The sequence below is a fragment of the Danio aesculapii genome, chromosome 18, assembly GCF_903798145.1.
Source record: "Danio aesculapii chromosome 18, fDanAes4.1, whole genome shotgun sequence".
Taxonomy (NCBI): Eukaryota; Metazoa; Chordata; class Actinopteri; order Cypriniformes; family Danionidae; genus Danio; species Danio aesculapii.
This window is the reverse complement of record NC_079452.1, coordinates 47,995,593-48,023,557: the sequence shown is the minus strand read 5'-3', so window position 1 is coordinate 48,023,557 and position 27,965 is coordinate 47,995,593. Positions and strand designations below refer to the sequence as shown.

General features: G+C 35.7%; 3 protein-coding genes and 1 pseudogene across 3 annotated transcripts; all 4 read left to right on the top strand.

Annotated features, from left to right (window-relative positions):
* Window positions 1-273: 273 nt before the first annotated feature.
* On the top strand, window positions 274-10,122 carry got2a (glutamic-oxaloacetic transaminase 2a, mitochondrial). Its single transcript, XM_056478401.1, has 10 exons — window positions 274-439; window positions 2,990-3,146; window positions 3,591-3,719; window positions 3,821-3,880; window positions 5,956-6,117; window positions 6,278-6,382; window positions 6,578-6,728; window positions 8,235-8,400; window positions 8,483-8,633; window positions 8,713-10,122. The coding sequence occupies exons 1-10, from the start codon at window positions 357-359 to the stop codon at window positions 8,833-8,835; spliced, it is 1,287 nt and encodes a 428-aa protein (XP_056334376.1). The 5' UTR covers window positions 274-356; the 3' UTR covers window positions 8,836-10,122.
* A 1,103-nt stretch (window positions 10,123-11,225) lies between these two features.
* On the top strand, window positions 11,226-16,299 carry LOC130246020 (C-factor-like). Its single transcript, XM_056478848.1, has 6 exons — window positions 11,226-11,372; window positions 11,883-11,934; window positions 13,413-13,609; window positions 13,691-13,849; window positions 15,769-15,879; window positions 16,002-16,299. Exons 1-6 carry the CDS (start codon window positions 11,226-11,228, stop codon window positions 16,113-16,115), a joined length of 780 nt encoding a protein of 259 aa, XP_056334823.1. The 3' UTR covers window positions 16,116-16,299.
* A 1,692-nt stretch (window positions 16,300-17,991) lies between these two features.
* LOC130245851 (synaptotagmin-1-like) lies at window positions 17,992-21,852 on the top strand (annotated as a pseudogene).
* Window positions 21,853-23,232: 1,380 nt separating this feature from the next.
* LOC130245381 (calretinin-like) lies at window positions 23,233-24,911 on the top strand. The gene is made up of 3 exons (XM_056478043.1): window positions 23,233-23,253; window positions 24,299-24,427; window positions 24,524-24,911. Exons 1-3 carry the CDS (start codon window positions 23,233-23,235, stop codon window positions 24,638-24,640), a joined length of 267 nt encoding a protein of 88 aa, XP_056334018.1. The 3' UTR covers window positions 24,641-24,911.
* The last annotated feature ends 3,054 nt before the right edge of the window (window positions 24,912-27,965 follow it).

Here is a 27,965-nt window from a genome sequence, read left to right as displayed (position 1 = left end):
AGAAAGTAAGAGCTAAACTCTGCAGAACACAGTCTGGTCACATCATGTAGTGTTCTTGTTTACCATTTTAAGACACATTATCAATATTTCATAAAATAAACTGCAGAGTTTCACTTTTTTCTTTTTATTTACAGATAAATTTATTTTATTAATACTCCCGTCATCATGACAGGAATCTTAGGTATCTCAATCATCGGGTTCAGTCTCAGTACTATTAAAACTGCACTACCTCTATTGTCCAGCAGCTCAGCAGCGCAATGTCCTTGGAGGCGCTATAAACAACACAAGCAGAACACAAGTTCAACTTCACATACACTGTGCGTTTGTCTTCCAGCAAGTCACCTGCGCTTCCAGCAATGGCCCTGTTCAAATCCAGCAAGATTTTGACTAGTGTCGGGGCTCAGACCCCTGTTTTAGCAGTCTTACAGCTCCGGGCAAGGTAATTTGAGCCTATGTTTTTCTTGTGCAAACACTCAGTTGACAAGTTAGCCTATGCTAGCGAATTAGCGGACTGAGCAGCACAGCACTGCTTAAAGTTACAGTATGACACTCTGCTGTAACACACGGGGATTTTAACCTTGTGCTTTTGATTCAGCGTAGTTTTTAACGTATGCAAGCTTTTGGGTGTTTAACGAGTGTTTGCGTCTTTCAGACTGACATCATAATAGCATGAGCTGCTGTCAAATGTCAGAAGTTATATAGTATTAACATACAAATTTGATACTTTGATAGTCGAACAGTTCCTGAGATCAGCAGACAAACGAGATATTTTTCATAATGACATAATGGTGTTCATAATGATAATAGTGATGATACATCAGGTTCAACCAGGTCTTGTTAGTTGCTTGCAGGTTGGTACAATAGTATCTAGCAGGACACTTGTATTTACCTAACTTACTAAAAAAACAGAAGTGCCATTTTGTTTACTACAGGTATATATATATATATATATATATATATATATATATATATATATATATATAAATATATAAATTTTGCATTCAATAGCGTTATTATGCATTTTGTTTTTATGTAACATGTATTTATTTTATCTTTATTTGTCAGTTTGCAGTTTGCTTCCTCATATTTGACCAATCACAACAGCCCATGCTCAGTCACAGACATGGTTGCATGTCTACATAAAACGCCTAAAACAATAAATTATTGTCATTTGTTAATTTTTTTGCATTTTAATATTGAAGATAAAAGCAGTAGTATCTCTTAAAAGCAGAGAGAACACCAAATGCGCAATTATTAGCCTGGTTTTTATTGTAGTTTTAGTTTCTGACATTTAGAGCTGGGTTAAGATGGGCAGTATGGGAACATGACACATGATTGGCTCTGATGCTGAGGGTGGGGTGTTGTACACCTCTTTTCATTGGATTACAGTACTACTTTTATGTGGGTGGGGTTTGGATTGGAATTATACTCCCATTTTACACCGGTAATTACAGAGATGACCTACTGTTTGCCTGTGTAAGCTAACAGGTTCTTTATTTAGAAAGACATGGCCTTTCTGAAACCTTGTGCCAAGAATCTATCAGGACAAATACAGCTATGCTACGTGCCTCAAAGGCATTATACTCCAGGTTTAAGTGCAGACATGACTGTAAGCCTCATTACTGGTGGTAAAGGAATTTAGCAGTCATTCAAGCTTTTAATTACTTTCCAGTTGAAAAAAAAAACTAAAGCTCTGTAATGATAATCGCCTTATGATAAACTTATGAGAAATTTTAATAAGATTTCCAAAGAATGGAGAGACATATTTGCTAATGAATGCACAATTTAGTTTTAGAGAAAGTGTAAATAAGTCTGTGTGTAACTGTTCAGGGTATTTGAAATTCACCCTTTTGAATTGTTTGGAATTCATAGTTATAAGAGTCTTTGACTTCAGTTACTCTAAAAGGTTAATGGAGTTGTGAATTTAAAATGTTGAACTTTTGCATTTACATTCATGGCATATTGATCAATACAGTATGCTGCTCTGTGTTGGCCAGCGAAATGAAATGTTCAAAATCCAAAGTACAAACTTGAGGCAAGCCAGCAATGATATTCAGTCATTTAGAACTACCAAACTTACTTTAGCTACTTTCACAATCACATTGACTATATTTAAATGGACATCAGTAATCAAATTATTTGCCTTAATCTGAATAAGACAATAATATGATTAAGGCGTTTACATAAGTTGTTTTTTAATGTTCTTTTCATGATACAGTTTTATATGTTTTAACACATAGTTAAATTAACGTCATTACGTCACCACGCTTTCCAGAGTTTCATGTAATTTTGGGTGTTTCATTTTTTATTTGTCCACTTTACCTGCAGTTTGCCACTTTCACTTTCATTCATGCATTTCCAGAATTTACATATCAGAATTTACGAATTGGCAAAAAAAAGTAGCTAAAATGTATGATTTTTGAGATGTACCACCAAACCCCACCCGTAAACTGTCATTGGGAGAAAATTTTACTAAAACGAATGAGATCATACAAATTTATATGAATTAGCCACTAAGTCAAAAAGTTACAAATCGTCGTGAGATTGTGTTTGTCAGACTGAAAATATATTTCTAGATCTGAGGTTTCCCAAACTTTGTACCATGGTAGTTAAGCAAATTATGTCAATGCATTGTTGGAGGAAATAAGTAGTTAGTCAAGTTTCTTAAATTATTATTAATAATAATAATAAATATATCATGCCGCACTAACACTTTTTAAACCGTGTTGTTTAGAGAATGGTTAGTAATGGTTATAACAGTTAGTTAGTGACATTGCACAGGTGGTGGACTGATAACTTCTGCTAATTAAAAATAACCAGATCAAAATAATGTCAGATTGTGTTACAAATAACAAAAATGATATCTATGGACTATGGATTATACGCTTAAATATGAGTGGTTACAATCAGATATGCAAAAAAAATTGGTTTGGATTGAGAATCTGAACAAGGTTTTTTTTTTTTTTGCTTTCTTTTTTGTTTTCCTCAGCTCATGGTGGACTGAGGTACAGATGGGACCCCCTGACCCCATTCTGGGTGTCACAGAGGCTTTTAAGCGGGACACCAACCCCAAGAAGATGAACCTGGGTGTTGGAGCTTATAGAGACGACCAGGGGAAGCCATTCGTCCTCAGCAGTGTTAGAAAGGTGCAATCTTAAATAGTTTAAAGGGATAATCCTGTCAGGGAAAATTCTGTCATCATTTACTCACTCTTGACTTATTCCAAACCAGTTTGATGTTGAACACTGGTAACTGGAAACTGGTAACCATTGACATCTATAGTAGGAAAACAATTGATATGGATGTCAACGGCTACTACTTTTCCAACTTTCTTCAATGCACCTTTACTGTGTTCAACATCCAGATTAATTGTAGGGTGAATTCTCCCTTTAAACACACCTCTATTAAAAATGTACAAAAACTATATCATGATTTTGTCAGATTTTCCTGAATCATCTTGGCCACTTTTTTAATAGCCTAAAACTCATTTTATAGCATTTAAACGCCAATTGTCCTTACTTCCTGTCAGCCAAATAAAGTTTTAATTTAAATCCCTGCACAAAACAAATGACAGATTTTGCTTTTGTCAGGCTGAGGCCCAGATTGCTGCTAAGAAGTTGGATAAAGAGTACCTTCCTATTGGAGGGTTGGCAGACTTTTCAAAGGCCTGTGTTCAGCTGGCTCTTGGACCTGATAATGAGGTCTTGAAGAGCGGCAGAGTAAGTACTTTAAAGCAAAACATTTTGAAAGGAAGTCTTTTGATTCTTGAAATTATTATTACTAGATGTGATTATTAATTGCCAGTTCTGTTTGCGCACAGAGCATCACTGTCCAGACTATCTCAGGAACTGGATCTCTACGTGTTGGAGCTAACTTTGTGGTATGTAACCAACATTGTTTTCAGCGATTTAATATGTAGTTGTAATGAAGCATAACAGCAGTGGAAGTAAATACTCAATCATTTTCTTTGTATTGCATAAAACTTTTCAGTATAGATTCTATCTTGGCTTTGAGATTGGTAGGCAATCATTTTATTTACTAAGCCATTACTAAAAATAATATTTTAAATAATGGCTTTCTTTTTTAAATACAGTCCATTTTTAACAAACGCTAATGAGCTGAATCCAACATTCTAATCTTTTTGATAAGAAGTGTTTGAAAATTGGGGGAATAAATGTACAAATACAACACTGTACTGACATCCACTGCATTATTAAATCACAATCAAATTAATAACAGAAATATTAAACTGCTTGCTAAAAGTTGATGTTATAGTTGATGTACCGAAACTTTTTTTTAAATTTCAAAAGGTTTCAGTTTCATAATGTTGAAAACGAAGAGAAAATAATGTATTATTAAAGCTATGCAGCAGCTATTCACTCCTATGAAGCACTGAAGGATGTAATTCAGTCAGCGTCAAGTTTCTATCTTAGCTTTGGGATTGGTAGGCAATGTTTTTGTGTTTACTTAAGAATTTTATTTGGTAATGGCTTAATTTTGTTTTTAATTCAGTCCATTTGTAAATATTTTTTTAAAGAAGCAATGAGCTAAATCATAACATTGTAAACTTTTTGATTAGAAGTGTATGAAAATCAAATCAAAATGAAAACAAAAATTAAGTACAAGACTGTAGTGACATCCATTGAATTATTAAATGACTATCATATTAATAAGAGAGAAGTGAAGTTTGTTTATTAACTAATTTCGAGAAGAGCATGTGCTTATGATTGATCACAGCTGGTCCTGCATTATCCAATTAATGATTCACCAATCAGACGATTTCTAACTCACTATAAATTACCAGTGTCTTAATTCAGTTAGAGCAAACGGGCTCTAGGATCTTATGAGCACAGGGCTCTCTCCTGGCACAGCATGCCAAACTCGCTTTATAATCAATTATCAGCTAAGTGTGAACTCTTGAAATATAAAACTATTTGTTTGATGTTGTTGTATTTATAGAAGCTTTTCAGGTTTCAAAATGTTTCAATTTCATAATTAGGCCTTTCACAATAATCAATATATCGACTTATCGCACAGCACACGGACATGAGCTCAATCATTTTTGGTGATGCATTATATATCGCCCATACATAACCAATTCTAGGAACATTTTAGCTGATTGTGCAACATTTAAATCTTTATTGGAGCTGTCAGTATGGTTAAATAAACACTAGTATTTACTATAAATTACTATCGTATATTTTCATGTGAGTACCTGACAATTGGAAATAGATCTGGTAGCAGATATTGCAGCCTGTTACTTTTTAACTTGCACTTTTTTGTTAATATTTATTATTATTTATTTATGCATTTTCATATTTTTAATTATTAAATTGTTAAAATGACTATAATTAATTGAAATATTCTTAACAATAAAATATGATGACAAAGACTGTACTTGCTATCATAATTTCATTCTGGCATTATATAATGAGTGGCATAAAATGGTTTTAAAATGACGATAATATTGGTTATCACAATGTATTTTCGTGCAATATCTTGTACAAAAAAATAGATATTGTGACAGGCCTATTCATAATGATGAAAATGAAGAGAAAATGATCTTTTATCAAAACTATGCAGCAGCTGTTCTCTCCCATAAAGCACTGAAGGATGTTATTCAGTCAGCGTCAAACTACTATCACTACTTATCAATGTTTTACTTTAAAATATATTTTACAAAGTCATTTATTTGTGGAAAAGCTAAGCTTAATATTCAGCCGCCATCACTCCTCACTGACACATCTTTGTCTTTTAAATTGATACATTTCCTATTATCACAGTTAAAAATGATTGGTTGTGCTCCTCAATACATTTTAAATTAGATTTTGCTAAGCTGAGTTCGGCCAATGCTCTTAAAAAGATGTACTGTCGCATCTATTGCTATGTCTCACTATTGATTGTATGCAGGACACAAATAGTAGTCATAATTCTGTCTTTTTTTCTTTTGTCTAGTCACGATTCCACAATGCATCCCGGGATGTTTACCTGCCTAAACCCTCCTGGGGCAACCACACACCCGTGTTCAGAGATGCAGGCATGCAGCTAAAGGCTTACACCTACTATGAACCCAAAACCTGTGGCTTTAATCTTAAAGGAGCCTTGGATGACATTTCAGTAAGAACTTTTCTTAGGTGTTGTTAATGTAAACACCTTACGTCTGCAGCATTTTAACTCTCCCTTCTGATCCATTTTTTCTGCATAGCAAAGCATACATGCATAAATGTTCCATCCCAAATTAAATCTGATTTATTTATTATATATTAATATCTTTCAGAAAATCCCTGAGAAGAGTGTGATTCTTCTGCATGCGTGCGCTCATAACCCTACTGGAGTGGACCCCAGGCCTGAGCAGTGGAAAGAGATGGCCGCTCTGATCAAGGTAACTGGTTCTGGCATTAAATTAAAGTCCAAGCTGACCTCAGAAAAGCTACTTAGTGAAGTGGCGGAGAGAGATGCATTATCTTGTCAGTGCCTTATCTTTGACCAATTGGACTGATATAAGAATGGCATGTCTTCAGTCTCAAACCAATGGCTGTTTTTGTGATAATGCGATTCTTCTTTCTGGTTTTGACAGAAAAGAAATCTCCTGGTGTTCTTTGACATGGCTTACCAGGGATTTGCCAGTGGCGACATCGATCGTGACGCTTGGGCTGTGCGTTATTTCATTGAGCAGGGCCACAACATTCTACTGTCCCAATCTTTTGCTAAGAACATGGGCCTGTATGGTGAGAAAACATATCTTCACTAATCACATTATACTTTTTACATATAAAAATAACCCCCAACTGTAAGAAATAAAAGCTGCACTACGTGAAGTTTATTTATAATCCAATTTCGAGAGGAGCATGTGCTTATGATTGATCATGGCTGGTCCTGCATTAGCTATTGCATGATTCACCAATCAAATGATTCCTAACTCATTATAAATAACCAGAGTTTATTACTTCAGTTATCTTCACCTTGCAGAATCCCCCCTTCCACCTTACACTACCCGCCTATGTAATTTTTTACCCGCAAAAGCAAATTAAGTACCCCTCTATGATGCCTACTTTAGTGAACAGAAGCTGCATAGGCTGTGGATAACAGAACTTTTTTTTTTTAAAAAGGCTGTGGATAACAGGCAATGAAGTTGTAAATAACATTCAGTTTGTTGCACAGTGCGATCGTTTGAGGGCCGTGCGGGAGGTTTCATATGCATGTATGTGTTTTTTTTTCTCACAGTGACAGCAGCCATGAGCCGCATTCGGAAGTGAAAGTGAAACCTGTGCGCAAATCATTTAAATGATCATATCGTATTTTACAGTTATGATTACGACAAACATTTGATGTTTTTTTTTTTCATAGCGAACACAAAGTGTTGTGCATGAAAAGAAATGTTTACTTTGTCAGTATAACAACCCTAGCCTATATATAATGCAAGAAGGAGTCTGATAATGACAAAATTCTAATTTTACCAGTGAAAACAACTGGTCTAATAATGTTGTCAATAACAGATGACAAGCACATGTCTTAAACATAATAAATAAACTTTATAATTATGAATAGTTATATTCTGATGTTATCATTTTACTGTGAATTTAACAACCAGGACATATTGAAAGTCTGTTCAAGTCCACCATAATGACTATACAAAATTTAGCATTTTAATCAACAGTATACCTACACATAGGCCTTATATTATTATTGTGTTTTACCGTATATTTGAGAATTAACAATAATAATAATAGGCTAATCATATTTACCTTTATTTTACATTTACAGAATCGTGATCTTGATTTTAAGCAAAAAAAAAACGGTGTTGAAAGTGATTCAAATAATTGTATATGTTGTCTGTGTTATAATAAACCCCTCCAAAAAAAGAGGCATTTTTCTTTTTGTAAACTCAAATTTGAAAGTGTACCTTTTAGGTTCTGTGTGGTCTAGGTTGCTGTAAAAAATGTTGTTGGTTCCTGCACATGTCAGTAATCATAGGGAAAAAGAAAAATATCTCTATCATAATCTACGCAAAAGTTATTCTATTCCAACTGATGAGACAACAGAACCACATATGGGGGTATTGGGCCTGTTTGGACCATTAAAATATAAAGAATGCTGTAGTAAATTGTCACGGACCCGGTACACAGAGTTTAGAAGCAAAAAATCCTACCACTACATAAAAAATTTGGAAAATTAGACAAAATACTATTTAAGAATATGGTATATTAAATTGCTCTGTACCTTTGTGTCTTGAGGTGAGCGTGTGGGAGGCTTCACAGTGGTTTGTAAGGATGCCGAAGAGGCTAAGCGTGTGGAATCCCAGCTGAAAATCCTCATTCGGCCCATCTACTCCAACCCACCCATGAATGGTGCTCGCATCGCCGCCACTATCCTCAACACACCTGATCTCTACAAAGAATGGTGAGGCCACAGATTAAACACAGTCACCAAACGCAGCCAATGAGAATCAAACTGTACAGACATTTATTTTTTATCCGGGTAGGCTTCAGGAGGTGAAAGGCATGGCCGACCGCATCATTAGGATGAGGGAGATGCTCGTTTCCAACCTTAAAAAGGAGGGCTCCACTCAAAACTGGCAACATGTCACTGACCAGATCGGGATGTTCTGCTTTACTGGGCTCAAACCAGAGCAGGCAAGTCAAATGAAAGTGCATTCTGGGTGTTTCTGATAAGGCCTCAGCTTTTCTCACCGACTTCTTTTCTTGTTGTCAGGTGGAGCGTCTGATTAATGAATTCTCTATATACATGACAAAAGATGGCCGGATTTCTGTGGCCGGAGTGACGTCTGCAAACGTGGAGTATCTTGCACATGCCATCCACGCTGTCACCAAATGAAGCTGGCATCAAATTTAGTGATGATTTAATGTCTGTCAGGACCAGATAAGACATAGGATGAATGTAGACTTCCAGTTCACTTGATTTGGCATTATTAATGGTAATACATGACTGTGAATATGAGCCCAGCAATAAATTAAGACAGGATGCTTCCTTTCAAAATGATAAAAACAAGCTTTAAGGAATATCGCTTATCATTGTTTCCTTTGTCGGAATTGATAAGAAGGTTTTTATGGTCTAAAATGTGCTGATACATCAAGTAACACAAGTCTAACATGATTTAAAAATCTTTTTCTTTTTCAGACAAATGACTCTGAGAATAATAACTCAATATGAAATAATAATAATAATAACAATTTTGAATAACCCATATACATACCGGATGTAACTGAAAGGAGTGCACTGATTTCATGTTTAGATGATCGCAAAATCTTTGAACAACTGTAGCCAGTCTATTGTGTTCATTTTACCTAGAAGTTCATAATGTATAACACTATTATCAAACTAATGTTTCAGCTTTTTAAGCAGTAACATGTTAATGACAACAAGGCACTTATTCTATACAGAGTTATTGTGAGTTTGCGACTAGCCATGGAAGTTTGTCCATAGTGTGTGCAATATATTTGTTCTCATGCAAATTGTCAGATTTATTTTTCTTTTTTGTCTAGTACTTTAGTCACATGCAGATTGTTTCATAAATTACTAGGCATTAACATTAATTTTGTGTTTTGTTCTGGCCATTTAAAGGGATAGTTCACCCAACAATTTCTCACCCTCAAGAGCTTCTAAATTATTATTATTATTTAATTTTTTTATTTTTTTGAAGAGTGAAACTGGTACCCATAGATATCTAAAACGTTCAATAACTTCTGGTTTCAACATTCTTCTGAATATCTTCTTGGTGTTAAAATGATGATAATTACATTCTTTTTTGAGTGAACTATTAATTTTACTATCTCATTCATCATGTGTTAAACACACTGCATGTGAACAAAACTTAATTAAGATTCATTTTAGAATGAAAACCTATTTGAAATTGTAACTGATATATCAGTGGTTAATGATGCTTTAAGAAAAGCTCTCGCCGGTTTGAATCTTGATTATATGAATGTGCACCTTGTGAGGATTAATAAAACAAAAATGTTGAAGTATATATTTGTATAATTGTGTATGGTGTTCCTGAGGTTAACTGTATTTTCCCCAAAGTTCTTTAAAACAATGAAATGTCATGAGTGGTGCTTTATGAATTCTACTGAAATGAATAAAAGTGAGCTTAACAAAAACCTACATATTTTATTTTTTAATCGTGTTTCTTTTTCACATTCAATCGGTCCTATTGTCGTACTTCATAAAACATTTTTTTTTATTGCTTGAACTCAATACAAGAATTTCAAAACACCGTCCAAGGGATCATAGATGGATCTTGAAAAGGTCAATAATATACATAGTCATTAGAAAAACTAGAATCACATACTTAATAACAAATAACATATTAGACAGAAAGGGAAAAATAATAATGATAGTATTAATAATAAAAAAATAATAATAAAATTACTAAATTAAATGAATGAAATTACAATGGCACTTAAATAACCATAAGTAAAGCTAAACTAAAACTAAAATCGAGGATCTTCATTAAACACATCTGTATAATATTTCAGGAATCTTAGGGTTTTTATTCTTAATAAGATGAAGTGATTTTAGGAGGGAGTTAAATTCTTATCTAAAAAGAGTAAAGAAGGGTAATATTTGCGAATTTCTGTGAATGAAAAATTTGCCATATAAAATTTAAAAAAATGTATAATGTGTTCCAGGGGTTTATCTTTTGGGTTATTATAATACAAAATAATGTATTTTAGACTAAAGCAATTTACAGCATTGGCAGAATCAAATATATGAGAACCTAGGAGTGACCAAAATTGCTTGGAAATTGGACAATCAAAAAACATACTAATGTCTCCTCTGCCTGTTTGCAGAAAGAACAGGAGCTGTCGATGTCCAAAAAAATTAGAAATACCAAAATTTACCAGATAAATTTTATGTATAATTTTAAAATGTATTTCTTTTGCCTTGTTGGAAATGTAATATTTCCCAGGTAAAAGCCAGGTTCTATTCTAGTCTACGTCCTCAACCAATGACCTCCAGTAAAACTTTCCTCTGGAATAAATTTTCCTTTTAAACTGAAAAATTTGACGCACAAACCCGTGGTTACATTTCTTATCTAACAGAGAAATACCTAAATAAATCAACAGACTGACGCATCGTGACGCAAAGAGACGCTAGATTCTCGTCACGTGACTGGAGACGACAGCGCCATCAAGCGGTCATACTTGTATAATCTCGTTCAAAGCATTAAAACTGAACTCGTATTCTCTAATAAAGTGACCAAAATGATTCACGCGTTTAAAAACTGTTCAAACTTAATGATCACCGGGGCCAGTCGAGGCCTCGGGCTGCAGATAGTTGAAAGTCTGGCAAAGGGAGGCTTCTCCCCCGGGAAGATTATCGCCACTGCGCGGAATCCAGATGGAGCCAAGGTAAAGCTGAGAGCAGACAGTGTAGTATTTACATTAGGTCTGCTGTACAAATATTATAAAAGCCCCAGATCCTTTACAGTCATCTAAGCTAAAGGAGAGTGTGCACAAGCGTAGCAGATATATGTACAATCAATATATCTAATTTCGTCATACAGTCGTCATATGAGTGCGTAAACGTACTTTATTTTACATTCCTGTTACATCATGTGTAAATATCTTGCTGCAGTACTTATAATAACAGGAATCCAGGGGTGGCAACATAATGTACAAGCTAAACAAAATGAGTATCATCACCACCATGGCTCCCGATGATAATCAAGGTTTATTGCGACTGATCTGTCCAAAAAGGGTTTTGGCCTATTTAAAAAAAAAATCAGTTTAGTAATTAATTAGGAACATCGTTATTTTAAATAATTTAATATAATATAAGTCCTATAAAAGCATGTGTAATAATTATAAAATAGAAATAGCTACTTTAAAAATGTTTTAAAAGAACTGCTTGCTTTATAGGAACTACAAAAGTTGGCGGAAGAGTACCAAAACATACACATTATTAAACTGGGTAAGTACAATACATACTTTTTTATAGACTAGAAATGTGGTTCCAAGCAGGGTTTGCTTTATGACCTAGATTTTGTAGTGGGCGTTAGGTGGCGCCCCTAACACAACACTTACACTCACACTCAGTTTTTTACAGTCATTGACTAAACAAAATATGTTTCAGTGAATGAATCTTTTAATATTACCATGCAATACCATGAAATTGACAGTTTTATAAACTCATAAAAACAGCAGTTAGGCCTTCAGCGTGATTTGCTGGAAAGGGTCAGATTTTATGATTGGTTTGGTGGATGATGGCATTCTATTATCTGCATATTATTATTTTAATTTGTTTTGCTTTCATTTTTTTCATCATCATTTTTTATCATTAAACATTTATTTATTATTTCTTGGATTTTGTTTTATTATAACTGTATTATATAATTAGAAATAATAACAGTTTTAGTTGTATGGTTTTACATGTAGTTAATCATATCAAAACTGATGGTGATGGACTCTGTCACAATCACTAGCGATCTAGTCCTTACAGAGCACTGGTAAACTCACAGATCACACAGAACTACAAATCTGCCAGTATATGGACTACAAGATCCAGTCATGCAACACACACACCTGCCCAAGTCTCTATTGATTAGACTAACACAGCTGAAGCTGCTTATGGACTGATTACTGGATTATTCATACAGCACACAAACACACAGAAGTTGCTGAGTCTTGTTATACTGTTTGTGAACATTACAACGCGCTTGCCTTGCACCTTTGCTTTGTTGTTTTGGTTGTTTATGTTGCTTGCTTCCTTCCTGTTTCTGACCATTCACCTGCTTATTGACCATGACTCTGGATTGCCCGTATACATCTGTTTGCTCCTGATAGTGACCGTTGCTTGCCTGACTATCCTGCTAATAAACCTGCGTTTGGATCCGCACTGCTTTGTCCAGCATCCCATTTACATTACAGACCCCATGACCCAAAAGAGGTCATCCAAACTCAGTCCTGGAGGGCCAGTGTCCTGCATATTTTAGTTTCAATCCAAATTAAACACACCTGAACCAGCGAATCAAGCTCTTTCTATCTATACTAGAAACGTCTAAGCAGGTGTGTTGAAAGAAGTTGGAGCTAAACTATGTAGGACATCGGTCCTCCAGGACTGAGTTTGGACATCCCTGACCTAAAAGAAGCTATATTTGAAACTGAGCTCATGTTTGCCTGTGTCTGTGTGTTAATCGTGAGCCTCTCTGCTAGGGCTGCATGACATTGGACAAATTTGACATTGTGATATTTAATTTTTCTGCAATATATATATATATGGATACAGTTTGACCAGATAGTTGTTAACAGCTCTATGTAGAAAGTATTCATTAATTTAAGAGTGAATCATTCATAAATGTAATAACTTAAAGATAAAAGGGAAATATACAATGTTTTAAGGTTTTCTGGGAGGAGTCTAAAATAAGCCCTAAAAAAGCTCTCTGCTTTTAGATGTCATCAGTCAGGAAGAGTATAGAAAGAGCTGCGGCTCTGAGGTGGAAGAGCTTGTTCAAGAGGAGGGTCTCAACTGCCTCATCAACAATGCCGGAATCAATGTTGTGGCAAACCTAGAGACCGTGACCGCAGACCAGATGCTGGAAAACTTCCACACCAACTCTGTTGCCCCTTTGATGATCAACCAAGGTTTGGTTTCTCTCCACAATATAAGCACATATCTGCTGCTCTCATCACAAACGTCTGAAACCACACTAACTGAACTTGTCATGCAGGCCATGCTTCCTCTGCTGAAGCGAGCAGCTGCAAAGGGGACGGGGATGGGGATCCACAGAGCGGCAGTCATCAATATAACGTCTCTACTGGGTTCAGTTGAGCTCTACTGGGGTGATCGTGCCAACACTTTCAAATGGTACCCTTACAGAACATCGAAGGTTTGTGTTTGTGGAGATTAATAAAGTTACACACTGATGAGCCAAAACTTTATGACCAGTACCAGGTGAAGCGAATATTGTAGATCATCTCCTACAAGGTCACAGTCAGGTCTGGATAGATTAGATGATAACAGTCTGATTCAGTGTGTTAAAGGGCAGGAATAACATCTGGGTGATTTTTGATTAAGGTTTTGTGGTGTCCACTGTAATGAGGGTATGGTGTGACAACAACGGTAGGGTCCAAATGCAGCTTCTAATCAGCAAAGTCAGGCAGGCAAGGTTGGTACAGGAGCAAACAGAACCATAAAGGTAATCCAATGAGTAATGTAGAAACAGGCGAAGAGAAACATAAACATTAAACAAACAATGGTCTAAACACAGCAAGCAACACAGAAAAATGCTTTGTGAAGCTGTGGTCACACTGGACATAGACTCAATTCATACACATGTGAATGCGGTAGACCAGAAACGCAAGCTCATCTTGTTATTTACTGTTTAATCATCTTGTCTAATCTTCTTGTTTAATCTTGACCCTTTTCGCAGCGCCATACCAAATTTGCATGCTCAAACTCTAGTTGTGACCGCAGCTTATTGCTCACAGATAACTCAGACTGGATGTGTGTGAGTGGAGTGTATATAATTCATGTAATTAGTCCTGATCAGCCTACAGCTGTGTCTGTATGTAATCTAGAGGTGACCTGAAAACCGGTGTGTAATGCGGGACATTGATGGGGGATGTAGTTCGGGTGAATGACAGGTAGTGTTACATCGCTGGTGATCATAATTGACCATGCATCTGTGAATTGGCACTATTTTGCAAGCACAATAGTTTATCTCATCTGGGTATACTTCAAATTCAGACTGGCACATTTTGCAAGCACAATAGTTTATCTCCGTTATACTTCAAATTAAACTTTGTGCAAATGGTCAATTAGTATAAAAATGTCTTCAGATGCACTTCCTTGTTGAAACATTTTTTTTCATTTTGAAACAAAATGTAAAAAAAACACTACAACAATACAGTGGAGATCAATTTTGAGAACAATTTGTAAACACAATGTATTCAGAAATATGTAATTTTCATTGTTCAAATTTGAAGAAAGAAATCTTTAGTTGTGCCTACATCATGCTGTAGTATCCTGTCCACTTGTGCATTTGCTTGTTGTGGATGCCAAGCCTTTTGGGGAACTTATAGGGATAGTTCCTCCAAAAGGAACATTTACTCACTATGTTACTCACCCTCGTTATGGTTTGAAACCTTTGTGAGTTTCTTTATTCTGTCTGAACACAAACATGATACTTGAAGAAAGCTGAAAACCAGTAACCATAACATCCATAGTTGGAAAAACAAATATGAAGGAAATCAATGATTACCAGTTTTCTTCAAAATATATTTTGTGTTTAACAGAAGAAAGTCAAACTGAACCAGTGAAGGGTGCGAAAATGTGAAAATTTCAGTTTTTAGTGAACTGTCCATTAAATTAGTCAGTGACATTAATATGCTGTTTTCTAGAAATCATAGATTTTAAATTACCAACTATTTTGTGTGTGACTGAAAGGGCTTTCATCTAAACAACCTGCTTTTGGAGGGTTTCAGTCACTTTCGAAGGGCTCACCCTCTTGTAAAGTCAGTGAAGACTGGAAAGTATGAGAGTCAGTTAAATAGGTTTTTTCAGAAAATTAAAGAAAATGCCTATCAGATTACAGATTGACTCCAGTACCTAGGAGTATTCTGAAAATGTTCTCTAATTTTGGTCAGTGTTCTTCTAAATGTAACTTTTAATATTATTTATGCTTCTGACGTCAGAGTACAACTCTTGAAATATGAATCTTGGATTATGCACAAAACTGCTCTTTCACTCCTGTTAAGATAACTCCAAATAGGGCTAATATATAGAGTTTGATTTGACTTGTATCAGAGCGCACTGAACATGGTCACCAGATGCTTGGCAGTGGATCTCGAGGCAGATGGGATCCTGTGTATGGCTCTCCATCCAGGCTGGGTGCGCACTGATATGGGTGGACCTGAAGTGAGTCTCTTTCTCTTATCTCTTACTTGCCAATGCTGTCTGTTGTTGTACTAATCAAACTCTAACAACATTTTAAAACTGCAGTAGTGATCAACTCTTTTGGTTTGTTGTTCTCTATGCAGGCACCATTGAGCCCTGAAGAAAGTATTTCCTCTGTCTTGTCTGTGATTGGTGGATTAACCGAAAAGGATCATGGGTCATTTCTGCATTATACTGGGGAAACACTTCCCTGGTGAAACTGTCAATGTTTGTAAATGGCAGTGATAAATATCCTATTGTTTTGCTTTATACATATATATTTATATATTTAATAATATACATTGTTTAGGGTTATATTTATTTTACTTGCTATAAAATGTTACTTACTGATATTCGGGGTGTGAATGTAATCAGAGTGGATCATGATACAATTACTGCAATGTTGGCATTTAAAACGCATTAAAATGATCAATTTACTGGTAAATTCTGAAAGTATTTTCTCCACTTGTTTGTTTAAATGCAAAACCAAAGAAACTATTCTGTTATATTCTATTTGTATTAATATTCACAACATTTCTCCCAATAAAGTATTTATTTTTTCATAGTTTTGTAATGCACAAAATACAAGCTTTTCGAATTAAATGTTGTTTGAGGTTAAATGTGTTTTCTTTCTCTTCATTTATTGTTTAAATTTATTATATCCTAAACTATTTTGAATGTTATATTCTTTTTGTAACTGGCAGAGCTGTCTTTATGCATCTATCTAGCCTTTCAATGACAAACAGTTTACACTACCTGACAAAAGTCTTGTAGCTTATCCATGTTTTAGGAACATCAAATAATAACTTGAATTCTAGTTGATAATTTGGTATCAGAAGTGGCTTATATGAAAGGCAAAGGCCTCTAGATTAAGCTTATTTTACCAAAATAAATATGATCATGCCTTGATTTTAAATTTTTTAATAAGGGCAGTAAGGTCTGACTTTGCTAAGCCAAAAGTTTTGTCACTTAACAGAAGTAATGTACAGTATTGAATATAAAGTCATGGTGCAGTGGAAAAATAATAAATATTGTCTTTGACTCCCATGAGCTTGGAGGACTGCATCCATACATCTCTGCAATGACTCAAATAACTTATTAATAAAGTCGTCTGGAATGGCAAAAAAGCATTCTTGCAGGACTCCCAGAGTTCATCAAGATTCTTTGGATTCATCTTCAATGCCTTCGGCTCTATTTTACCCCAGACATGCTCAATACTGTTCATTTCTGGTGACTGGGCTGGCCAATCCTGGAGCACCTTGACCTTCTTTGCTTTCGGGAACTTTGATATGGAGGCTGAAGTATGAGGAGCGCTATGCCGCTAAATAATTTGCCCTCTCTTGTGGTTTGTAATGTAATGGGCAGCAAAAATGTCTTGATACCTCAGGCTGTTGATGTTGCCATCCACTCTGCAGATCTCTTGCATGCCCACATACTGAATGTAACCCCAAACCATGATTTTTCCTTCGCCAAACTTGACTGATTTCTGTGAGAATCTTGGGTCCATGCAGGTTCCAATAGGTCTTCTGCAGTATTTGTGATGATTGGGATGCAGTTCAACAGATGATTCATCCAAAAAAATCTACCTTCTGCCACTTTTCCAAATGATTAACAAGAAGTCAAGTTATTTTTTGTTGCTCTTACAACTGGGATTGATGACAAGACTTTTGTCAGGTAGTATTTCTCATTTTTATTATTATATCTCTCATTGCATAGTGCAGTTTTGTCAGTTGCACTATTATAAATGATTCCATCATAAGAAATAAACAAATTATCAACAGTTTTTCAATATAAAGTGAAACATTTCATGACAGTTCTATGCATATCATTTTTTTTTTTTTTTTGCAGAGCAAAAGAAAGGTTCTCCCATCTACAATACTGACACTCTTTTTTGTGAGCAAATATCTAATCTTACAAGCTCTGGCTATTTGGTTACAAGTCAGTGATAAACTGGACATTCGATTTGCATAGTGGAGTAGTAGTAGAAAGCCAGCAGTTCTACATATGCCATTGAAACACATCTTATATTAGTTAAAGGTCCTTGAAGGCAGTGAAGATCAAGCATGTTTAATAAGAGCTGAATGTACAAGTGATCCAACAGGTTTGCCATTTGTGTTTGCTGATCATCTGTCAGGTGATCACTGTCACTGAATATGGATATGCTCCGGTCATAGTTTATTTACAAAATGGAACTAAAGGCGGAAAACTAAAGCTTGAAAAGGTAGGACTTTCAACTTAGTTCTTTTAATAAAGCTTTCCTTTTTAAAAAAGTAATCTTTATTAAAGCCTTAAGCTACAAAGATTTTCTTTGAAAGTATCTCAGCTAGTTCTCAACATACTGAATGTAGTGTGTCTTAAATAATTATGCAAAATACTTTATACATGCTATACATTAATGTACATTTAATCAGATTGTCAGTTTACATATGAATAACAGATATCAGGAATAGCTTTTTGTCATTCATTTCCAGGGTTGTACATGGCAGAACGACAATATGGTGTTTATGGCTTTGAGTCTTCGACTGCTTTTCTCTGAGCAAGTTGAGTAGTATCTTGGCCATATCTGCTGTTGTTTTCCTTGTAGCCCTCGGCTTTTTGATATGGCAAATTTACCGCTACTGTACACAGTTTCCCGTTTTACAAAGAGCTGGTAAGTTTTCATGCATTTAATTGACTGATTAATTCATATTACTATCAACAGCTGTTGTTTAAAATAACCTTTCAAAATATGTGCCTTTGATATGCAGTACTGTTTAGGAAGTTTGATATTGTTTATGATATCACAACAATTAAATGTCAGTCAAATGGTTTTATTGTTTTGGAAAGCAATTAAAATTTTAAATAAGAAAGGATAATAAGTAATCAAATGTACATTTAAATCATTTATAATAACAATATACATCATATATATTCAAATATTCATAATATTCATATTTGTAAATAATATTTATAATATTCCTTTGAACTTTCTATTTAAAGAATCTTAAAAAATAATAATGATAATTAGCATGTTTCTTTCAGAACCAAATCAGCATATTGGAAAATTTTCTGAATAATCATGCGACACTGAAGATTGCAGTAATGATGCTGACAATAAATTTTTATGTTTATTTAATTAAATAACTTCCTTTTCAATGGTATACCCATCAAACAATGAGTCTCAGAACATGCCACAAAGCTAATAGGGTTTATGCAAAATATCTATCAAGATCTATTTGATTCCTGTGAATATTGTATTAACAGATGGCCTGCCAGCAAAAAGAGGAGGTTTTCAGAATGGTAAACAAGCTATGGTAAGAATAATTTGCATAAGCCATCATTATCGTCATTACCTGGAATGCACCTAATATGTGCTGTGTTTACTTCCGTATTTACTGCTTGCTCTGACCAAGATCAAACAACATAGATGAAAAACACGTTTTACAGATGGTTAGCTTTGGTTGCCAAACAGTATGTCTGTATTTCAAAACATCCAATAAGAGAAAAATGACACCTGGTACACACTCTGTCCATCAGAATGAGGTTCAGTATGAGGAACTGAGCCACAGACTGTCGCCCGGCACATCCTGCACTAACCTGGGAAGCAATTTAGACCTGGCAAGCTTGGAGGATCTGGAAGAAGAGAATATCCATGGATCTCTGCGATTTTCACTGTTCTACGATCAGCTGCAGTCCAAACTGGTGGTGACAGTGCTGGATGCCCAGGATCTGGCCGTACGAGACTTCAGTCACAGCGTGGACCCTTTCGTCTGGGTGCGTTTAATGTGGGCAGAGAGAGAAAATAAAGATCAGAACTCAATGCAGTGCTTGCTGCACGAATGGCAGACGCGTATTGTTAAAAAAGCTGCAGTCCTGTGTTTGGAGATCAGTTCTCTTGCACTTTAGCTGAGGATGAAGTATCAAGGGTCACTGTTAGATTTGAGGTATGTGACATTTGACACCATGTGACACCTTTTTTGAAAGCATATGAATATGAAAAAATCCGCATTTTCTAAATATAATTAATTTTTTTAGGTTAGGGATTTTGATAAATACTCAAGACATGGAGTTCTGGGAGAGGCCCGTGCTTCTCTGAACACATTGAAGATCTCTTATCCCCTGGAGTTAAGACAGGATCTACAAGTACCCAGAAAAGTAAGTTTTATCCCAGTGCAAGACATTTAAAAATTATGATAAGCTGTATACGGTACATATTCTGTGCAGGATATAGTTGGAGAGGCGCTGCTATCTCTGAAATACATGCCTACATCTCAGAGGCTGGAAGTGGGAGTGTTGAAGATCCACACAGTCTGCCATCATAATAAGACTGAGAGAGGTGAGGAATAATACAAATATAATGTAATTATATGAATATAGATTGGCACGATCGTCTCACAGCAAGATTCAAGCCTCGGCTGGGTCAGTTGGCATTGCGAAGTTTGCATGTTTGCATCTCCCCGTTTTCACGTGGGTTTCCTCCTGGTCCTCCGGTTTCCCCCAAAAGTCCAAAGACGTGGTACAGGTGAATTGGGTATGCTAAAAATGAACTGTAGTGTATGAGTGTGTATGGATGTTTCCCAGTGATGCGTTGCAGCTGGAAAGTCATTCACTGCGTAAAACATATGCTGTTTTTTTTTTTGCTTGCTCGTTACTAAACACGTACGCAGCACAAATGTCTAGCATATTCGGATTGGCACACTTTCTTGACTAGTGCGGTTAAATGACATTTGTCCTGGGAGCACTGGACAAGTGTGGCAGCGCTATTGACGCATGCTCAGGGTCTGTATGCGATATGTAGTGTATATATCCATGGCCATCCCTTATCAGAAATGGTGGTTGTATGTATGTACCTTCAAAATCAGAGTGGATTGTTGGTATAAAGTAGGGAATGAATATCGATAACAAAATCTTTATGGTCTGCCAAAATCAAATACTAACAAGCTACTAGCTATCCACAACGATACTAACCCACCACAAACTCACAACTATTCGTAACTTTTTGATTTAATAGCTAATTTGTATGAATTTGTACAATATTCTCAATCGTACAATTTTGTACGATTTGCTTATCCCCCAATGATGGTTGGGTTTAGAGGACGGGTTGGGTGCCACACCTCCTTTTCAAATCGACTAAACTAACTTTTCATATGACTAAACTAAACTGACAAAACGTAAAATAGTAACATTTCCTCATGAGATCAGGCTGTGCTAATCACAAAATAACATGATTTTGCAGTATTAACTATAGTTTACTGTTTTTTGTAGTACAACTTTGGTTATACAAATAGCAGTCACACCAAAAACATGGTTACTCCACTTTTACTAATTAAACCATGGCTGACAGCCGATATAGTGCACTGTGCACTGAATAATACACAGTGGACTGTGAAACTCACAGGAAAGCAACTCACAGTCTCCACCTACTGGCGTAACTTTGTATCTTCATATAGCCTATTTACTTTCAGATTATATTTAACATTAACCAACCTTACTAAATGCTGTAAAAATTTAATAAAAACAACTTGCTTGAAGTTACAGTAAGGTGTTTGTTCAATGTACTCACAGCTCTCTACGCCAGAACTATTGTGACCTGCAACCAGAGCAGGCTTCGCCATCAGAGGACAACGCAGAAGAACGCAGGGAGGTCACTGTGTTTAATGAGGTGATGACCTTTGTGTTGCCAGATCAACAGATTAAAGAGTGCTCCATTGAGGTGTCTGTTTACGAGATTCAGCCTTCAAGGAAGTCCTCCAAGAACCTGATTGGCCACATCCAAGTGAAAAAGAACAAAACAGGCGAAAATGAGCACTGGAAGCAGATGATGCAATCATTAAGGCAACCAGTCGCAAATTGGCATTTAATCTACATCTGATGCAACTTGACGCTTCCCATTTCCCGAGGTGGAAGGTCGTACTTCCGACTTTTGTTTGCGTTTTAAGGTTGGTTGGACTGAGGAAACAACATATCAAGAATAAATGGCTGTGAACTTTTGAGCACGCATGTTTAAAGAGCTCTTGGTTCCTTGGACTCAAAAGATCTCACGTACACTCTCTAATATTTATTTTTTACAACAAATTTTACAGTGAAACATGTATATTTGTCACACAATAATGACAATGACGATGATATGAATATTTCTAACACAATTGCAATTTAACCATATTCATAATAATGAATTGTGCTAACAAGTCTATTCTGTAGTGGAAATAAAAATAAATTTGCAATACAGTGACAACGTCTTGCAAAGATTTTATATTATGTATGGAAAAATGTATATGTTTCTGTAGCCTAATTTAGCTAAATAAAAAACTGTTTGGAAATTATGCACAATAATAACAAAATATTTTATTAGTCACAATTCTAAGTACCAATACAAGTCTTTCAAATTTCATATGCAAAACTTCAACATCAACACTGTCTCTCTAGTTATTTTAAATAGATATTTTCAGAGTGTCTGCATTATCAGTGAGTCAATCTAATTTTAATCATTCATGCACACAAACACACACACGCATCATGGTTTATCAGCATTTAATAACCATTTAAAACATTTTAACATGGTTATTCACTTGTATAATATAGCTAATAGCCTAAAAAACTATTTTCGTGAGGGTGTTGTTTGCAAAGTTACCAACAGCACCCACAAGATGGCTCCCTAAACCCATATACTAAAGCTTATCTGTCTTTACGTCGGTCGGTCCTTTGAATAAGGCATAGGCCAAGAGCTGCATAGAAGTCGTCGTTGTTGTTTCAGGTTAAGTTCGTTTATAATCATTAGCTTCCTGACACTCACACTCCAAATCAAGAGACATACTTCATAATTATTGTCAGATAGGATTTAGATTTTTACAGCAAACTCTCACCATTTTGGAATGAACAGAACATTTCTTTCCTCTCACCTGTAATCTGCACCTCGTGTCTGTAATGAAAAACTTCTCACATGATTTGTGCTGCAGACGTTTCACATCACACATCATCACTTCCAGCCCACTGAACTGTTTCACACTGCTAAAACTGCACAGCCAGACTCAGTCAGCACTGAAGTTTAGCATAATTAGCATGATGCTAGGATAGCAATGTCTGGAAGACAGCCACGCTGCCATTCAAAATACAAGTGTGTCACGTTATTAGTTGTGGCTTGCTTCCAGTTTGTTTGTTTGAAGTTACTGGATCAGTGAAGACGGCTACAGAATTAAAGCAACGATTTTTGACTCATAATGAGCAGGGCTGAACAGATGTCACAGCACCTCTGCTCCTCAAGGCCATTCCCAGACATTACATCTCTCTCTCTCATAGCTCTCTCTTCAAGACTGTTTGCAAAGCTGTTCCTCCCACAGCCTGTTAATGAAAGTCACGATGGGATTTGGGGGGAAAAGGGTGAGCATGAGAAATCTGGGGCCTTGGAAGGGTGGAATACATTCTGCCCTTTCTCATCTTTATGTTAAAATCACAAAGATGTCCCTCATGTCCTCGCAGGGCTTAGAGATATAGCCTAATGGACAATTCACCTCACCTAAACTTTGATGTCTTTGTGTCTGTCTGTGTTAGTATTGATTATCAAAGGATTATTTGTTAATAGTTGGAATTAAATGAATAGTTTCCTCCAAAATCAATATGCAGACATTATTAAAGTTTTCACATATATTGAAAAATGTTAATTTCTCCCATTTTAATAGTGAGCAATATTTCTTGGGCACTAAATTAGAATACTGGAATGACTTCCAAGAATAAATCACATTTTAACCCCTTTGGACTCTGTCCATTACAGTGGACATCACATGTCAGCCCATGTTTTTTGTAGTTTCTGAGCATTTAATCTAATTTAAGCCTGCAGTCCATGAGAGTGGACGACTGTCATCAAATCAAATGGTGGTAAGGTTCGGCATATTGTAGTTTTTAAAAGATCCACTTCACTAAAAGCAGCATGGCATCACTTCACTCCAGACACAAACGTATGCCACATTTACAATGTTTTTATTCATATAGTGATATGTGTTGCCAATAGTTCATAGATTTTATGTAAAAAAGGTATTGCACTTACTAATTAAAGTTTAAAATCTCTTGTAACATTGCAAGCTTTAGATAAGGATTTTTTAAAAAATGTCTTCCATTAGGATGGACAATGGGTTCAAGATCTGTTACTGAAATTAAATCTCTAGTAGTACTGATTGAACTTTTTTATATAAAAGACTATGTTGATGATTAATTCATTTTTCCTACTATGAAAGTCAATGGTTACAGGTTTCCAGCTTTCTTCAGAATATTTTCTTTCATGTTCAAAGAAGAAAGAAACTCATAAAGGTTGGGAGCCACATGTCAATAGTGAGTAAATTTACTTTTTGGGTGAACTATCTCTTTAATGATTTTGTATTATTAGTATTTTAATGTTCACGTGCCTCAAGAAGACTTGAAGATTTAAAAGCTTTTAATAAACTATAACAAATCGAATTTTATTCGATTTCTCTTCTGTTCTTTCAAGGATGGAAACGGCTACATTGACGAGCAGGAGTTGGATGCTCTCCTGAAGGACCTCTATGAGAAGAACAACAAGGTGAGAAAGAAAAAGAAGCCTCAGAATCGTAACAGTATCTCACATTTCCAGACAACAAATCCAATCTCACTGTATTCCCACTTTATTTGATCTCAGGAGGTGGACTCCAAGAGCCTGACCGGTTACAAGCAAAGCATCATGGCCCTGTCGGACGGAGGAAAACTGTACCGCTCAGAGCTGGAGATCGTCCTCTGTCGGGACCCCATGCTGTGAACCTCCAGCTCAGCTCTGTCCCAGCTGCCTGAATACTGTAACCGTGTGCATGTGCCGGGCACCCCGTCCCCGTCCCTTCCCTATCCCGTCCCCGTCCTGAAGTGAGTTCTGGATGAGTGTGCGCAGAAAAGCACAAATCTGTCTGTTCTTTCCCTGCCCAAAACCCAATCACCACTGCTTTCCTCTGCCTACAAACTGCAGCTACTATGATGCCCTCTGCTCAATTTTTAAACTATATATTTAAAAGAAAAATAAAAGAGTCTTTCTGAAAGAGTAGCAGACTAATACTGGTGTAATACGATTAGATATGTGAAATATTTATTTGGAGTGCTTGGCTTCTGGTTTCTTCCCTTCTGTTTTGTTTCCTCCTCGGTTGGTTTTTGTCTTCATTTCGTTTCATTTCAGCCCAGTTGCGTTAGGGTTTGTTGTGTTTTTGTTTGGCTGATACTGTTTAAGGATGTAACTAAGACTATTCATTAAAGTTATGTGAAATAAAGAGGCTGTTTAATATGTTTGGTTCATTCTAGGGATTAATTCATTCTTCTTCTTCTTCTTTCTTCTTCTTCTTTTGTGCTAATCTAAATATTTGAGGATGTATGTCGGATCTCATCTGTTCTTCTGTGACATGCTGGATGGAGACATCACATTTCTAGTAAAAATCTTTCCTAATTGTGTCCTGATGCATTTAAACCATGGTAAATAATTAATCTGCAAGACTTTCCTCTTACATAGCAGAGTTTGTAGGAATTCCTATCAATAAATCATCATCAGAACATGAATAATTCATCCAAAAAGCCATTTTGAGTTTACAAACGGGGGTTTTCTACATGGCTTGCATTGCTTCTGTGTTGAATGATGACTGTATAAAATACATATACAGTTGAAGAATTATTAGCCCCCTGAATTATTAGCCCCCTGTTTATTTTTCCCCCATTTTCTGTTTAACGGAGAGACATAATAGTTTTAATAACTCATTTCTAAAAACTGAATTATTTTATCTTTGCCATGATGACAGTAAATAATATTTTACTAGATATTTTTCAAGACACTTCTATACAGCTTAAAATGACATGTGAAGGATTAACTAGATTAATTAGGTTAACTAGGCAGGTTAGGGTAATTAAGCAAGTTATTGTATAATGATGGTTTGTTCTGACTATCATAAAAATAAACGTTTCCTCAGCTCCAAACATTTTGCTTGCCTTCTTATATTGACTGAATACAACATCCAGAAGTATTCAAAATTCATTACAATTGTCTATATTGTAGTTGTTGGACCCATTAATTAATAAATTAAGAGAATTCTGCTCTTTTATTAATGGTGTTTAAATATAGCTACTGTGAATTAATGAGGAATTGAAAGTGGACAGCTCAAATCCACCTCTTCTCTATTCTCTAAGAGTCTGTGTTAGTCAAAAAGATTACCTGTGTTTCCTAAAGGTAATCAATGCTATAATTGTCTTTTGTATCATCTTGAGGCCTTAAATGTCTTTCGATTTCTTTAGGCATTTAAAAAGTATGTTTTAAGACTTAATGAAGCTGATCTAGACATAAAAACTGATTTAGTTCCACAACTGTTCAAAAAACTAGTGAAAAAAGTTATATTTATAATCATTCATCAACTTTTATTTACTTCCACATTCTTCTACAGTGTAAAAGGATAGTTCGCTCAAAATGTTTTTTTTTTTTTGCTTACTCGACATTTATTGATTTAAATGGTTCCAACCCTTTATGAATTATACTGTAAAAAGGTGTTAGTTAAAAAAAGTGAGTAAACCCATTGCCTTAAAAGCAAAAAAATTACTTTATTTAAAAAATCAGTTATCTTGGATAGGTTAAATTGACCTAACTTGATTTTTATAATTATGCACATCATTTATTTACGTAATAATTTTAAAGCAATGGGTTCACTGTTTTAAGTAAAGCCAAACAATCTCTGTTTTTACAGTGTACCAGCATTCTTCAAAATACTTTCTTTAGTGTACAACAAAAGAAAAAATGGTTACATCTTGGGTACAATTCTCGCTATTAACAGACCATTATATATGACTTTTAGCTCAACAGACTCCTACATTGCTGCTTTAGTAGTAATTATTAAGGTAGTTGAGTTTGATAGGATTAGGGATGTAAAATAAGATCATGCTGCATCATAGCGCATTTATCATGTATGGCCATACACCCAAAGCACTTCACAATCATGAGGGGGGTCTCTCCACATCATCACTAGTGTGCAGCATCCACGACGGCAGCCACAGGATAAAGGCACAAGTGCTCTCACCACTCACCAGCTATTGGTGGAGTGGAGAGCCAGTGATAGAGCCAAATGAAATGGGATGATTGTGAGGCCATGATAGCTAAGGGGCGATGGATTTGGCCGGGTTTAATGACCACAGAGAGTCAGGACCTCGGTTTAACGTCTCATCCAAAAGACAGCATTCACTGACAGTATAGTATCCCCTTCACTATACTGGGGCATTAGAACTCACACAGACTGCAGGTTGAGCACCCCCTGCTGGCCTTACTAACACCACTTCTAACAGCTTCGCTTCAGTGAGTAACCGGTCTTAGGCTGCAGGGTGATAAATATGTGGCATAATAAGCCAGTTAATAGCGGATTGGCGCTTAAACTAGTGTTACCTAAAATATGAAGGTTAAACCACTGACAGTAAGAAATTATGTGTTATTGTTTATTTTTGATGAACTATCCCTTAAAGTTGACTTATTTCTTTCATCTATTTAATGTCATCTTCATTAAAATAACAAATCACATTAACCAAAACAACACAATCCACAAAGCTCTGCCTCCAACAACAAGCCTAAAGCTTACAGCCACTACAAAACTGCTCACATAATAACAACCTTGCTTTATCTTTCCTGGATCTCCTGCAAGGCAGAAGATGTTTCTTCTAAACCACCAATGCTATAGTACCACTCCACGTATACGCTAGAATAATTATAAAGGCCTTTAATGTCCTGAGGCTCATTGAGAAGCTCAGAAAATTTAAACCATAGAATGGGGGATGGTGGCCATGAGATTAAGAAAGACCAGTGAAAATGTGCTTTATGAATGCTGCTGATCAGTCACATCTGGTCAGATTCATTATGCAGGGTGTAACTAAAATATGGCAAAAGTGTCTGCCACTGCCAGTTACTGGAAATTTAATTTGAGGTGTCAAACATAAGTGACGGCATATGAAATTAAATGGTAGAAATGTTAGACTGCTGGCAGAGGATTTGCAATATTACAAGTGCTGTATAGAGACAATCCGCTTTATATCCCAAGACAAGCTTGTAAGAGGTGAGTGTTACAGTATTTGCACTTGTT